The sequence below is a fragment of the Protopterus annectens genome, chromosome 13.part0, assembly GCF_019279795.1.
Source record: "Protopterus annectens isolate FY-2018-M chromosome 13.part0, PAN1.0, whole genome shotgun sequence".
Taxonomy (NCBI): Eukaryota; Metazoa; Chordata; order Ceratodontiformes; family Protopteridae; genus Protopterus; species Protopterus annectens.
The window spans coordinates 817,244,434-817,261,522 of record NC_056747.1 but is presented as its reverse complement, the minus strand read 5'-3'; the positions used below and the strand labels follow the sequence as shown (position 1 = coordinate 817,261,522).

Here is a 17,089-nt window from a genome sequence, read left to right as displayed (position 1 = left end):
GTAAAGGCTGTTGGCCGAGGCGCTAGAGAAGGAACTGTTCAACGAAATAAATTTTATTGGAAGGTAGAGCTGGGACTCACTGATAGTCTTTGTTGTTTATATGTATACAAAATTAGCCTGCCAAGCATTACTGTATGCATGTAAGTTGCAAACTGAAAACATCTATACAAAAGAACTGTCACGCACAATATGTGAAAGAAATGGCTTTGTATCAGGATGGCTGCCTTACCTATTTTAACACAGACAGTAAATGGCACTGTGGAAAAAGGCAACAAAACAAACACTACCGAATCATGTTACTGCAGGAGTCACACCAGGATAGAAATGAATTCATGTATTTGACAAAAAGTATTTTAAGGTGGACATTCAACAGAATATCAGGGACAAAGGAAAAGAGAAGTAATAGTAATGATTGACAGTCTCCAACAATAATAGAAGAGGGAAAAAAGATAATAATGGCAGACTTGTAGTAGTAAAGAGTCATTGGCTGGGGAGGATGCTAATGGGTATATGAGCGTAATCACTGGCATCTACTTATATTCCAACAATAATAGAAGAGGGAAAAAAGATAATAATGCCAGACTTGTAGTAGTAAAGAGTCACTGGCTGGGGAGGATGCTAATGGGTATATGAGCGTAATCACTGGCATCTACTTATATTCCATTTACAACTGCTATTATGGAGCTTACTATACACTTTTGGGAGAAACAATACGCTTTCGGCAGGGCATATTATTTCTAGGTGGGAAAAAGAACCTGATTTGCAATAGTGAAGCTATAGCAAGAGGACTTGGAAGAGAAAATATAACAAGAGAGGGCAGATTTCTGAAGAAATATACAAGATTACTTTATAACACATTGTAAAACTCTTTATCGACTTATTTTCTTAGAGTTTTACAAGTTAACTCTGTATGCCCCAATTTCTGCTATGAAACCATACATTTGCATTGACATACAGTTTATACACATTTCAGCTCTTTTCCAGCAGGGTGCACTGTGGTTACAATCTTAAAGCTCAGTACAGAATGTAGAGTTGTGTACACTTACCATAAATGTAGATGTTTGAGTGTATTCTCTGTTGCAGTCATCACACTTGGGTTACCTGCCTGTAGTTGGGTTATGTGCCCTCAGTCGGCCAGAATACCAGAGTCTTGGGATTTCTGCATCGGATGCTGTCGCTTCTTCCATGATATCAGGTCGTCAGGGGTATAAAACATGCAGCCGATGCCATTACATCAGTTTTTCTTGCCTTAGATGTCAAGAGCCCCCAAAATAGGAAGCTATTACATGGTGTGGAACACCTCCAGTAAAAAGTAAAAAAAAGTAAATACCCCTGCCATAAAAGATGTCCATAAAGAGGATAGGAAAAAAGGATTGAGAAAGCCATGGGGCTGGAAGGAGGGAAACCAGGACTGCAACAGTGAATACACTCGAACATCTACATTTACGGTAAGTGCACGCAACTGTACTATGTTCTTCGTGTTTCACTGTTGCAGTCATCATACTTGGGTTAATTCCCAAAGCTGAGGAAGGGTTGAGGCAGTTAAAAAGTGTTGGGGCTGGCTAGCAGACCTTTAAGACTGCTGTAGCAAATCCAGCTCTGGATTTAGAAAGAAAATAGGTAAGTGGTAATGCTTGGTGAAGGTGTGTATAGAACTCCAGGTTGCAGCTTCCAGGATGTCCCTGGCGGGGACCCCCCTGAGAAATGCTGCAGAGGTTGAAGTAGCTCTAGTGGAATGAGTTCTGATCCCCAGAGGGGTAGGTTTTCCATGGTGCTTGTAGCAGAAATGGATACAGTGTGCTATCCATTTGGAAATGGTTTGCTTCAAAATGGCCTTGCCCTCTGCCCCTGTAGCAAAGCTGACTAGTAGCTGGTCAGAGTTTCTGAAAGGCTAAGTCCTGTCAAGGTAGAACCTGAGCTGTCTGTGCACTTCCAAGGAGTGCATGATCCTTTCCCCTCTATTCTGAGGATTAGGGAAAAAGGTTTGCAAATGGATGGATTGGTTTAAAGCCACACTGGATACCATCTTGGGCATAAAGAAAGGGTTAGTCCTGAGGGAAACCCTGTCAGCATGGAAAATAATGAAGGGCTCCACTGCCATTAGTGCCTGTAACTCAGACACCCTTCCTGCTGAAGTAATAGCTAGAAATAAGGCTGTTTTCCAAGACAGGAATTTTAACTCTGCTGAAGCAGCAGGTTCAAAAGGGGGAAGTGTGAGCTTTTTCAGTACAAAGTTAAGGTCCCAGGCCGGGGTGGGAGCCTTACTGTTAGCTCCTCTCAGGAACTGCTTGAGGAGAGGGTGAGAAAAAAGAGAGGAGGGCTCAGTATTATAATAAGCTGAGATGGCAGAGGCATGAATCTTAATGGATGAGAAGGATAGGCCTCTGTGGAGCAGCTCTACTAGGTAATCAAGGATTTCAGGTAAGTTGGACACAGCTGTGTCCTTTCCTTGAGACTGACTCCAAGAACAATATCTTTTCCACTTTTCAGCATAGGATTTCCTAGTACTAGGCTTTCTAGCCTCAAGGATGATGTCCAGCACCTGTTTGCTGAGAGATGCTGGTGGTGTTTTCATGGGATAAACCAGGCTGCAAGGTTTAGGGTTTGCAGCTGTGGATGCAAAATCTGTCCCTCCTAATGAGACAGCAGGGAAGGTGTCTGATGTAGGTGCCAGGGTGGCACTTTTGTCAGACTGCATAGGAGTGGGTACCAGTGTTGGCGTGGCCAGTCTGGTGCAATAAGGATTGCCCTTGGCCTATCCTGTTTGATCTTGAGCAGTACTTTTGAGAGGAGGGGCAGAGGAGGAAAGGCATAAACTGAGAGGTTTTCCCATGTAAAGGACATGTAAAGGATAGAGCGTCCACCTTCCAAGCTCTGCTGTGAGGGTCCCTGGTGCAAAATTTGTTCAATTGGTGGTTTTGGGGGGAGGCAAAAAGGTCCACTTCTGGGTTAGAAGTTTGAATGAGTTGGGTTCCAGTTTCCACTCGTGAGGGTCCAGCAGATTTCTGCTTAAGTCGTCTGTTAGTGAATTTTGCTTGCCTGGCAGGAATTGAGCTTGTAAGGTGCACTTGGATGCTCAAGGCTGTGTTCCACAGAGCTATGGCTAACCTGCAGAGTGGGTAAGAGTAAGTCCCACCCTGCTTGTTTATGTACTACATAACTGTGATGTTGTCTGTCTTTATCAGGAGCTGTCCTGGAAGGATAAGGTATTTGAAGACTGTCAGAGCATTCTGTACCGCTAGCATCTCTTTTTGATTGATATGCAGGGGAATTTGTTCTGGGCTCCATTTGCCTTGAATGCATTTGCCTGCCCTGTGAGCCCCCCATGCATAGTCCGATGCATCTGTTGTCAGGGTTTGGCCGGCGAGGGGTTGAGTGAAAGGAAGTCCCTTGTTGTGGTTGCATGCTTCTGCCCACCAAATGAACTCTGCCCTTAGACAAGGTATGATAGGAATCACTATTTCCAGGTCCTGAAAATGTTGACACTAGAGACTTTTTAAGTACCACTGAAGTTTCCTCATATGCAGTCTTGCATATGGAATTAGCAGAATGCATGAGGCCATGAACCCTAGGGTTTGCAGTATTTTCCTTGCAGATAACTGGGTTTTGTTGGCCATTAGAAACAGACAACTGGTGCCAGAGCCATGGCCTCAAGCTAAATGCCAAAAAGTGTATAGTCATCCCCTTTGGCAAAAACAAAGTGCCCACAAATTACCACATAGGTGGTAATCCATTAAGTACAGAAAAAGTAATTAGGGACCTGGGGACCCAAGTTGATAGCAATCTCTCATTTGACAACCACGTGGCCAAAGTGGTTAGAAAAACATTTTATATAGCCCACCTAATCATGAAGGGATTCACATCTAGATCAGGGGAGGTCATCGTGCCTCTTTACTCATCCCTCATCAGGCCCATAATTGAGTACAATGCCCCTTTTGGGATGTACCTTACCAGACACCTGCAGCAACTGGAAAGACCCCAAAAGTACCTCACCAAGAGGATCAAAGGGCTCAAACAGATGCCATATGCTGCCCGGTTAAAGAAACTCTAGCTCTACTCAGTGGCATACCGCCTGTTCAGGGGCGATCTGTGCCTGACGTATAAAGCCATGTCCAACCCGGAATTAATGGACATGCTGCACCTCAGAAAATCCAAATCCCATCGAGCTACGTGCTCGAGAGACTTGAACCTCAGCACTGAAATAAATAGGACATGCTGGAGGGACAGATTTATAACCCAGAGGCTTCCTTCACTCTGGAATAAAATCCCAGTCCAGGTTAGGCAGAGTCCCTCATTGACTCTCTTCAAGAGGAATCTTGATGAGTGGATGGGAGATCGTAGGTTTACCCCGGGTATCACTTCTGTGTCACTGTTAGACAGAGGCACAGTATACTAACCTCGAAAAAGGGCATAGCAAAATAAATTTAAAATGGGTGGCGAAAGCCAAACACATTCTGGCTAGGCTTATAAATGCCCTAGGGCAGATAGCCTAGTATGAACCTATGAACCTATTAGTATGAAATGTTTGTCAGATGGACCTGCTTTTCTGCAGTGAGGAATCTCATCTGGGAAGTTGTGTTCAAGCTTGCTCCCAGGAATACAATTTGTTGGCTGGGCATCAGTTGTGATTTATTTTCGTTGATGGTGTATTCCAGTGAAGTTAGAAGTCTTTTTACAAATACCAGGTGCTGAAGTAGCAATTCCTGTCTGTCCACCTGAATCAGGCAATCGTCCAAATATGGGTAGATTTGAATATTTTTCTGCCTGCAGTATGCAATGGCTGGAGCCAGGCATTTTGTGACTACTCTGGGTGCAGTAGATAAGCCAAAGGGAAATGCAGAGAACTGATAGTGCATAGAGCCTGTCCTGAAATGTAGAGATTTCCTGCAAGACTCCCTTATGGGATGTACAGATAAGCTTCTTTTAAGTCTAGGGTGACTAACCAGGCATCCTTAGCTAGCATAAGAAGAAGCTGTTGCAGTGTAAGCATTTTGAATTTTGGGACCACCAGAAAGGTGTTGAGAATTGATAGATCCAGGATAGGGGAGCCAAGATCTCTCTTTTCTGGGCACCAGGAACAGTCTGGAGTAGAAACCCTGTCCTCTTTGTTCTACTGGAACAGGTTGAATAGCCCTGATATGGAGAAGGGAAAGTACTTGCTTTTGAGCCTCTGCCCACTGGTTTGGAGGAAGGTCTGGCAACCCGCTTGGTGTTGGCAGTGAGTGGAAGTAGAATCTGTATCCCTGGGATACAATGTTTAGAACCCATTGGTCCTGAGTAATGGACACCCAGTTTTTCGCATGAAGGGCGAGTTTTCCTCCTAAGGGCGCAAGTACTTGGGCATGGCTGGGAAGGATAATTGGAAAGTCGTTGTGAACTTTTTCCATAAGGGGAAGGCTTACCATTCCCTGGTTTTGAGGTGGAAACACTCCATTGTTTAGATCTCTGCATACTCTGAGACTGTAGTCTTGGTAGTCTGTTTCCCCTGGGTTTGGACTGAGAAGGCCTGACAGGGACTGTAAAGGACCAGTTTTTTGAAGGCTAATGCCTACTGAATCTAGGTGGCTGCACCTGTAAGAAATCTTTGACTGTTTGCATAGATTTAGCTTTTCCTTCCATCTTTTTAAGAACAACAACTGCTTTTCTGCTGAACAAACGCCCCTGATTTAATGGAGCATCTAGTAATTTTGCTTTGACATGGTCAGGCAAGACTTGTTCTTTTAGCCAAGCATGCCTTCTCAGTACAGACCCAGTGACAGAAGCCCTGCAAGATGCTTCTAAGGCATCAAACCCACATTGCAAAGTATGTTTACTAACTTGGTTTGCAGAATGCATTAACTCTTGTAAATCTTTATTTTCTGCACAATCTGGAAGTAACACAATTTTTTGTTTAATTAGTTCCATAATATGTTGCTGGTACTTTAACATGTGAAACTGGTAATTCAAAGCCCTGATGGCAAGAGTTGCAGAGGTATATATCTTCTTACCCCATCTGTCTAAAGCTCTAGAATCTCTGTCTGAAGGGGCTGGGTTTTTGGCTGTAGTAGCCTTCATGCCTTTAGGTCCCTAGGAAATGGCCTCTGGATCCGCAGTAGGATTCTTAGAGAGAAATTTGTGAGAATCAGGTACACTGTAGTACCTGTCACGTTTTCTAGGAGCTGGTGATAAGGTGTCAGGAGTAAGACTGGACTCCAAGAAGACATAGTCTACAATATCCAGGACAGGGGGTATAGCTAGAGGCCTGTACTGAGGCAAATCTAAAAATTCCCTGAGTCTCTTTTTGGACTGAGGACAGTCCTGGCATTCTCAGCGGAAATGCTCTCTTAAGGTATGCAAGGTTTCACCAAAAGAGAACTCCTCTGGAGGGGAGGCAGAGGGAATGGATTTCTCTGCATCTGAATCCTCACAGGTAGATATGGCTATGTGCTGGTACTCAGAAGGGTCAGAGTCATCAGACTCCTGGTCTGTAGAATCAGAAGGAAATTAAATTCTTTGTCTTTTGGCAGGGGAAGGCTGGATTCCCCTAATTAGAGTAATAAGGTCTTCAGCCATTCTAAGCATTTGTTTTTGTGGCATGGGAGGATGAGCATGCGCTTTGGATGTCAGTTTTCTAGGTGTAGTGTGAACTCTGGGCCTGAGAAACTCGGAAGTTTTAGTAGGAAATTAAGTTGTCGGTTTAATATGAATATCGGTAGGTCAGAATACACCCTCAGAAGCTGGTGCCTGCACATTGGCTCCGGACCCATCCAAGGTAGAGGCATCCGCAGGTTCCATAGTTGAGGAAGCATCTTGCGGCATACCAGACTCTGAATGGGTCTCATCAGAGGCCTGCGAATCTGTAGAAGTGGGCATCAGGGGCTGCAAAGGCATCTCACTGAGTACCGGCGGACTGGTGACAAGCTTAATGGAAGTGTCGTCGGCAGTTTTTGACCTATGTGGTCTGTCTTTATCTTTGTGCTTTTTTGGAAGATCGGTAGTCGGATGGCGTACCAAAGCCATTTTGGAATACGGAGAACGAGAGCGAAAGAATTTAGTTACAAAAATAGTCCAACGACGAATGGTTCGGGCATTAAACAAGGCACAAAACCAACAGCTAGGGATGTCGTTGTCTCGTGACGCAGTAAGAATGAAAATCTTTGTAAGGTATTTGCTTTCCACAGGCAAGACAATTGTTAATTTTTTCTGACATCGGTTAGAGCAAGAAAAAAGAATCGCCAACGGGGTACTTAACTTTAGAAGACTTCAGATCTGAAACTTCAAAAAACAAAAACTTCAGGTAGTGGCCGACCGGCAATTGTGAACTGCTTCAGGCTCCTTCTTGGCAATTAAGACTGATGTAATGGCGTCAGCTGCATGTTTTATACCCCTGACGACCTGACGTCATGGAAGAGGCGACAGCATTCAAGCAAAAATCCCAAGACTCTGGTATTTGGGCCGACTGAAGGCTACCTGCAGGCAGATAACCCAAGTGTGCTGACTGCAACAGTGAAACACAAAGAACATCATATAGCTTTCTTACATTTTTAAGGCAGGCATTGAAATCATATTACTATTCACAAATGACATAGAATTATTTGCAAAATTCTATCTAGCTGGGCTAGCAGTGTCATTTCTATATAAATCATATTAATATTTTCAAGTGACATACAATTATTTGCAAAATTCCAGCTAGCTGGGCTGGCAGCATCTTGGTTTATCACAGCAGGATGTCAGAATGTACATATTATTCCCCAAGGTACAATAACTGGGCTAGACTGGAGAGAATTTATACTTCACAGAAGCATGTGTATTTAAATGAAAAATATGAGACACATCCAATAACTATTTCAGATCATGCACCAGAAAACTAAGTTGGCTATGGATGGCACTTTCCTACTTATCTGTTATAAAGACGGGAGTTTTAAGAAAAGAGTAGCGAAAAGGATTCTAGAGTTATTAGGGAACATACATTTCTTCAGGAGGAGGAGTTAGTGAATAGGTTAAAATGAAAATGGGGTTTAAAACATTGTATAAATAAGAGAGAAAGAGATGTGGGAAAAACATAAAAGGAATTATTAAATGGCGCTGACCAAAGTTAAAGTATTGCAGAATAAAGGGAATCTCGGAGAACTAGAAGCAGAGCAACAGCAGAGTGATAAAGGGAAACATCTTTCAACCTCTAAGCACATAAAATCTGGACAAAGACATAAATAACTAGGGGACAAAGGTCCAAAATCAGGTACATATTTTAAATACTGCTCTTATAAACTTAGAAAGCTGATAGAATAACAGGTTTTGTTATCAGCATGCATTTTCAGAACAACACAAAGTCTAAAACTCAAATGTATGCTATTATTTAGGTACCTCAATGATTTGTCAGAAAACCACAAATTTTATGACAAACACACTAAAATTATGAGGCAAAAATCCAGATTAGCTGCAAATATCTGGATAACTGAGAGGTTTGAAGGGAACATAAAGGAGTATTTGGACAATATGAAAGAGCTCCGAAAAGTTGCTCTTAAATAACATTTTTTTGATAAATCCAGAGCACAAAAACTTTTAGCACAACACTGTAGGCAACAGAGACTAGACAGGGTTGTTGCCAAACTTATGGAGCTTATAACAAGAAAAATAATCAGAGATCCTATAGAGACATTAGATATATTTTGGAAATGTTATGAAAAGTACTATAAAGAAGAAGAATGTGGACACCAAGAAAAGGCACAAGTGGATACATTTAAGGAAGGTGTAATTATGCTAAGATTAGAATAAGATGAAACTCAAGAATTAAAAACTAGCATAGGAAGAGATGAGATAAAAATGTGGAGGTATAATCAATCAACAGGGAAGTCTCCAGAAACAGAAAGCACTACTGAGGAAGACTGGAAGTAGTGCATATAAATAGTGCATTATAACTATAAGAATCAGAGGAGCTTCGAAAAGACTAGAAAGAGAGAATGGAAAAACAATGGCATCCAAGTTGGCAACAAAGTCCAGAAGGTTTAGGATTTTTGCTTGAAAGAGTTTGCATAGGTGTTTTTATACGCCATGCAGACTTCAGAGATATTTTTCTCGGGTAGATAGCAAATGCTGGAGAAGTGATAGGAAGGAGAAGTAAGCAGGATTTTTTGGGGGGAATGTAATGAGCTGGAAAATTTTAAAAATTCCTAAAGAGTGCCTTATCAGAAACGGGGGAGCAAATAGTTGTAACTAAAGAAACTATTCTTTTGAGCTGGGATACAGGATCTGAATTGCCCAGACACAGTATGTACAAAGTTTAATGTTAACTGCTGCCAAGAAGCAATTGCTAGAAAATGGAAATCAAAATCAATTGTAACTGAAGTACTGAATATTGTAAAGGAGGTAAAAGAACCAGAGGTGCAATCTTTAGAAAAGGGAAGGATCAAATTACATATAAATGAACAGAATTTCTGGAAACAATGCATGCTGAATAATATTCAGGGGGAAGAGTGAGGTTTTAAGGAAAGGAGAAATTGAGCAACTTAAGAAATGCTGGAATGAATGTTAACTATGTATGTGTACCCATGTCACTGAATTAGGATGGCCTACAGGGAATAACCTAATCAATTCGGTAGCCCACCCTACATTACAAAAAACAAATCACATCTTAATCCAGATCTGGCACTTTTTTAAACTTGAGCACATATTAATCTTCTTTTGGTAGCAATACAATTGCTAGAGCAAACTCGGTACTGTTAAGATTTTTAAATAAACTCACAATCTACAAGCAGCTTCAGCACTATTTCATAAAATGAATCCATCTCTTACATTAAATCAAATTATGCATACAAGAACAGCCCTCTGTGCTACAGATCCAGGTAGAAGTGAAGCATTCAACCAACTTGATAGTTTATGCCATTCATAACATGACTGCTTTATAATGAAAGGAGATGAAGAAAGGCTGCTTTCAGATTTATGTTAGAGAATTGATACATTTAGTCTTCCATTTAGTAATGTTATTCTGACAGCACAAGCATGTTACTGACTGGTAAGCAAACTGAGTATATGTAAGGAAGGATACAAATTAGTTGTCTCTCTTTCTGTGTGCACATGGCTGGATATTCTGTGACATGGAAGTGATTCCCTGATAAAGGAGTTGAGGACAGCCTGGAGGTTATGTTTGATCTTTAGTATATTTATTCACTGAAGTTAGAAAACAAGAAGTATGAATTACTAATTAAGTTATCTAATACCAGAATATGTTTGATGTATTTAGAGATTCTAGGATGACAAACATGTCTGGGAGGGACTGTCAAGGAAGAAAATATTGGTGGTTTCAGTATTAGGTTGTTTAGGATGACAGGTTGGGTATATGAGTTGCCTGTATGCTTTAAGATCAGTTGAAAGGGATCACTGGGTATATATGTCGTAGCTCACGACCTTGTCTCACAGTAATTTAGCAAGAAAAATTATGTAAGGGTAAAGACTAGACAGGATATATACAAATTACAGATACATTAGTAAGTAACAATAGGCACAGACAAAGGAATCATACTCTGGGTGATTATAAAGCACTAGAATGTCTTCTGTGTAACTTGCATCTAGTTCAGTTAATTAAGAGAAATAATACTGCTAATGTTAGAAAAATGTTTAATACCTAATTCTTTGATTGCAAATAATTACATAGTCAGAGCCTGTAAGGAATCGATGCGTATAGTGTAGAAAATTAACAGGTATGTGAGTTGCACCCACTGTATGTAAGACTATACACATTTCAAGATCATGTTATAAAAGACTAAGAATAACAACATTTGGTGCAAGAATACTGTAAAGTGATGCCATTTCTGATGAGCAGTCTGAATTATAAACACAAAATTGTACATATTGCTTGTACTTAACACAGGATCAATAAAGAAGCTTTTTTTAAATAAAAATGTGGAAAAGCTCCTGACCCTAACAGCTTTAATGTAGAACTATTGAAAGAATTAGGGAAAGACCTGGCTCCATAACTAGTCCTTTTTTTCCATCATGCCTCATGCTGGAGAAGTGATAGGAAGGAGAAGTAATCAGGATTTTTTGGGGAGAATGTAATGAGTTGGAAAATTTTAAAAATTCCTAAAGAGTACCTTGTCAGAAACGTTGGGGGAACAAATAGTTGTAACTAAAGAAACTATTCTTTTGAGCTGGGATACAGGATCTGAATTGCCCAGACACAGTGTGTACAAAGTTTAATGTTAATTGCTGCCAAGAAGCAATTGCTAGAAAATGGAAATCAAAATCAATTGTAACTGAAGTACTGAATATTGTAAAGGAGGTAAAAGAACCAGAGGTGCAATCTTTAGAAAAGGGAAGGATCAAATTACATATAAATGAACAGAATTTCTGGAAACAATGCATGCTGAATAATATTCAGGGGGAAGAGTGAGGTTTTAAGGAAAGGAGAAATTGAGCAACTTAAAAAATGCTGGAATGAATGTTAACTATGTATGTGTACCCATGTCACTGAATTAGGATGGCCTACAAGGAATAACCTAATCAATTCGGCAGCCCACATTATATTACAAAAACAAATAACATCTTAAACCAAATCTGGCACTTTTTTAAACTTGAGCACGTATTAATCTTCTTTTGGTACTCCATCACTTCTTCAAGCCTAATGTATACATGGGGGGGGGGGCTGGCAGCAGTTTAAGAGAGACCTTTGGAGGTGGCATTACCACAGAATGGAGGTCACCAAAACAATGTGAGTCATGAAAAGAGTTAAAGGCTGTTTTGCTCAAGGCATGAAAAGGGCAAGGGGAAAGGGGAGTAACATCTGTGCAGAGGGTAGCTGCAAGCTCATGGACAGGCCCACCAGAAAATGCATCCATGTACATGCTTTCTCCTCTAATGAAAATGTCAATATAAGTCCGCACACATTCATACGAACAACTTTTTCCTTGAGACATATCTTTTCCACGTACACAGTGGCAAACTACTAAGGGAGACATACTGAGGGGCAAGATAAAGGACCTGCAGCCTCTACACAGAGAATACAGTAATAAACATGATATTACAGACATTCAGTGAACAGAAGTCATCATTTTACAATGGTCAGGGATCTTTTTATGCTTTTTTTTTCACCCAAGCCCCTAAGAACAGTGGAACTTTATTAATGCAGAAACATTCTACAAATGCCGAATGTCAGTCAGGTTAGCCTTCCTCACTCTCAGCTACCACTGCTCTGTCAAAGTATATTAATGGCGTGGAAGAGTGACAAAGCTTAAAAAAGGCTGTACTACTTCCCCTCATGAGACAGGAAGCACCTTCCAAGGCTTGTAGGCTCACTCGTTCCATGTCACCTAGGCCAGCCTGTATATCTTTGGAACTTTTCCAAAGTTGGGTTAAATAGGATGCCAGTGCTAATGATGTACCAGTGAAGCAGAACAATTCATTTGTGAAGTATTTGCATCTGTCATACACTCTTAGTTATAATGAACACTACCTTATGCACTTACATTTTGTTCTCTTAAGACAACTTCAAGAAAAGTTTAAAAAGAAATGAACAAATGGAAAAATAATAATAATCTTGTTGAACTATTGCAGAGAAAAAGTTACAGAAATTGAAGTTACTACTTACGTGAAAGAATAGGATCAATATCTCTCATCTGTGTAGCAACATCTGAGGCACAAACCTGTCCAACTTGTATTAGAAGTGACAGTACATCATCATACAAAGGTGGGAAAGCCTGGCAAAATGACACTAGACAAGGCAAGGCAGGCATGAAGAAAGCAAATCGCTTGGCTCGGGTGAGAACTGGAAAAAGAGATAATGCACATTAATTACTCTTTTTTTGTTCACTCTTTAGTAACAATCTGCTCTAGTGTTTGTACATATATCTGCTGGGGAGAGCACCACTATTAAATGAAAGTTATCAGCACTTTTTACATTAAACTTCTACATCCCAGTTAATTGTGACAATATCTAACAGTACGAAATAAAACTGGCACCAACTATTAATAAAAACAGCATCTCCCCAGTGCAGTACACAAGCATCATATTTCATTCTGCACTGTGCCATCTGAAGGGCTCCTCACACCCAAGAGCCATACATACTGGACATGCCATCCTGCACTGTAACAGCTGTAAGACCTCCCACACATGGCACCTATGAACACCAAACATGCCATTACTTGTCATCTTGCATTGCAGCAGTTGTGGGATACCAGACCATACAATCTTAATTATCATGAGTCACAGCAGTTGCAGAACTCCATGCATACCTGACCATGCCATCATAATGCAGCCTGCACTGCATACGCCCCAGGATTTTCCACACTTTAAATTGTGTTGCATATATGCTCAAGCTATCATATGCAATCTTAAATCACATCAGCGGAAAGGATTCTACAACCCACCACATACATTCATGGCCATCCTATCATATGCCATGTTATTTCCCATCACATCAGCTGTGGGACATTTCCACACATACACCCCTGCAGTTAGACATGCATGACTACCCTATCACATGCCAACCTGTATTACATTTGCTGTACAACAGCATACCTCTTTCTGCTGTACATTCTTGCCCACACCCACTTCTACAAGCACACAGAAGACAAGATGTTTAAGGACACATGCTAATGATTACGTAAACTGATGGCTTTGAATACAGGCTTCAAAAGCCTGAACAAATGTCATTATTTTGGTGTGCTAGAACACTGGGCAGCCTTATTTAGTTAATGCCACTATGTTCCAATTCATTCCTACTAGTAAAATATATATGTATTTGTGTTTATTTATTTAACAACCAGGCTTCTCGTCTGGTTCAAATGACTCTCTTTCTGTCATGTCTTCTAATAACAGAAAAGAAAAAGCCCAGAAAAAATTACACCTAAACATATCTGTAGTTTTTGAGGTAAATAAACATACAAAGAAAATAAATTTCAACATATAGAACATTGCAAGTAAACACTGACAGTATAAAGTAGTTAACACTTCAATCTCAGCCGTTACATATCTGATAACGTCTTTTAGCTTTTTACATTTTTTGGTCTGGTCAATCAAAAATGACAGTCCAATAACAGTTCCATGGTGCAGACACAGTGGTCTGCATAACATAGTTCTCTACTTATTTACTCAAGAATCAGGGACAAAGCCAAACATAATGGGGGAGTGAGGCCAAATATCAGAGACAAAATATTATTATAATTCACTTAGAAAGTTAACAGAACATGTTTTGCATCAGCATGCATCTTCTGAAGAAAAAAAAAAGTGTGGCACTCAGAAGTTTGGCATTACTATCTGATCCATACTGATTTAGCAAAAATTCACAAATTTTACAAGGGCCAGGGATAAGAGGTAATATCAGGTAAACAGGACAACTATGCTACAAGAATACAAAGAAAGAAGAGTTCACCGGACCATGCTTAAGTCGCTGTTGAAAATGCAGATGTCAGTATCGCTTATCACTAAAATTGTGATATAACACATTAGTGAAGCATATTTTTTCATTTCATCAAGTATACTAGTTAAATATAAATAAGAGATCAACAGTACCACAGTATAATTAATTAGCACTGTGTTAATGTCTTAGGTTCATACAAGGCTATCTGCCCTAGGGCATTTATAAGCCTAGCCAGAGTGTTTGGCTTTCGCCACCCATTTTAAATTAATTTTGATATGCCCTTTTTCGAGGTTAGTATACTGTGCCTCTGTCTAACAGTGACACAAAAGTGATACCCGGGGTAAACCTACGATCTCCCATCCACTCATCAAGATTCCTCTTGAAGAGAGTCAATGAGGGACTCTGCCTAACCTGGACTGGGATTTTATTCCAGAGTGAAGGGAGCCTCTGGGTTATGAATCTGTCCCTCCAGCATGTCCTATTTATTTCATTGCTGAGGTTCAAGTCTCTTGCGCGCGTAGCTTGATGGGATTTGGATTTTCTGAGGTGCAGCATGTCCATTAATTCCGGGTTGGACATGGCTTTATACGTCAGGCATAGATCGCCTCTGAGCAGGCGGTATGCCACTGAGTAGAGCTGGAGTTTCTTTAACCGGACAGCATATGGCATCTGTTTGAGCCCTTTGATCCTCTTGGTGAGGTACTTTTGGGGTCTTTCCAGTTGCTGCAGGTGTCTGGTAAGGTACATCCCAAAAGGGACATTGTACTCAATTATGGGCCTGATGAGGGATGAGTAAAGAGGCATGATGACCTCCCCTGATCTAGATGTGAATCCCTTCATGATTAGGTGGGCTATATAAAATGTTTTTCTAACCACTTTGTCCACGTGGTTGTCAAATGAGAGATTGCTGTCAACTTGGGTCCCCGGGTCCCTAATTACTTCTTCTGTACTTAATGGATTACCACCTATGTGGTAATTTGTGGGCACTTTGTTTTTGCCAAAGGGGATGACTATACACTTTTTGGCGTTTAGCTTGAGGCCATGGCTCTGGCACCAGTTGTCTGTTTCTATGAGGCCCTTTTGGAGGATGCTTGTGTCGGCTGGACAGTCGATTATGGCGCCCAGTTTGCAGTCATCTGCTAACTTGGTCAGCCACAGTCCTTCAGTGTTGGCCTGTACCTCCGAGAAATATATACCGAACAAGAGAGGTCCCAGGACTGAGCCTTGTGGGACGCCACTTGTAACTGGTTTGGAGTCTGACATGGCTCCAGCAATTCTAACCATGTGGGTTCTGTCCTTGAGCCAGTTTGCAACCCATCTAGTGACATAGGGGTTTATATTTAAGCTGGTGAGCTTATCTATAATGCCCGAGTGGGGTATTGTATCGAAGTCTTTGCGAGGTCCAGGTAGGCTGTGTGGACCACCTTCCCCTCGTCAATGGCCTTGGTGACTGTTTCAAAGAAATCAACCAGGTTTAAGAGGCAGGATCTGCCCTTAACAAAGCCGAACTGGGTAGGATCCAGTGTCTGTAGGTCCCCAATATCTTTATTTATGAGGTCCATGATGATCCTTTCCATAGCTTTGCAGACCAAGCTAGTCAGGCTTATGGGGCGATAGTTTCCAGGATCCGTTGAGGCACCACCTTTGTGGAGAGGGACCACTGTTGCTGTATGCCACTCTTTGGGTACATATCCTGTAGTAAGGCTGAGATTGAACAGTAGTTTTATGTTTGGGTTTAGCTCTTCTTGGAGTTCATGTAGGACGCAGCCTGGGACACTGTCTGGTCCCATCGATGCTGTGTTTTTTGCTTTGGAGAGGGCAGCACTTACCTGAGCATCTGAGATGTCAGGGGGGCAGCACTCTGCTGGGATAGATATTTGCCCTTTTGGTGGGGGGGGGAGAAGTTTGCGCTAAACCTGTCAGCTAGGATGTTGGCAATGTCTGTGGGTTCGGTGTATTTTTTGTCATTTTGGACTAATTCTGAGCATATCTGGGAATTCCCACCCAGGTTCCTAACATAACTAAAGAAAGCCTTGTGATTATCCTTAGTGTCCTGTGCAATTTTTCTCTTGAAGCTGGCCTTAGATGATTTTATGAGTGCCCGCAGTTTTTTGCTAAAACTGATCAGAGATGCCTTCCCTTTTTGGGATTTTGCTCTATCATATAGTAGCTTCCTCCTTCTGTTGTATAGTTTGTTTATGGCTGGGGTCCACCAGACAGGACGTCTGCCTTTGGAGGATTGGGTCTTGGTTTTATTTGGGATTGCGTGATCCATGCATTCCTGAAGGTGTTCACAGAATGCGTTTATAAAGGATTCTGCGGTCTGGGCCATATTTTCCACAGGCCCGGGGGCTTTGAAGGATTCCACCTCAGTTTTGAGGAGTGTGAAATTTGCTTTAGAGAAGTTTTTCACTGTGGTTTTCAGGGCAGGGGGTGGAGTCGGGATGTGAATATCCAGTGAGATTAGTTTATGGTCTGATCTTACCAGTGAGGGATACACTTCTGGTCTGGAGTATAGAGTCCCCATGTTGGTGATGATCAGGTCCAGTACATCTTCCCCTCTTGTGGGAGTGGTAACAAGTTGTTCCATAGCATTTGAGTTTATAAATTCTAGGAACCTTTGGGCTAGGGTGTTGGAGCTAGAGTAATGCTCCCAGTCTATGTTTGGGCAGTTGAAGTCGCCCAATATAACGGTGTTTGGAGAGACCTTCATATTTTCCAGTGTTCTCAGGAAGGCCGAGTGGGGTTCCTGGGTT

The 17,089-nt window shown here is 41.4% G+C and overlaps 1 protein-coding gene across 1 annotated transcript in view; it reads right to left on the bottom strand.

Moving 5' to 3' along the window:
* The window catches only part of INTS2 (integrator complex subunit 2), a 1,434,855-nt gene that overhangs the window by 41,903 nt on the left and 1,375,863 nt on the right, over nucleotides 1–17,089 (bottom strand). Inside the window, exon 23 of the mRNA XM_044054536.1 lies at nucleotides 12,563–12,739. Coding sequence (XP_043910471.1) covers nucleotides 12,563–12,739 — 177 coding nt within the window. The remainder of the gene's footprint in view (nucleotides 1–12,562; nucleotides 12,740–17,089) is intronic.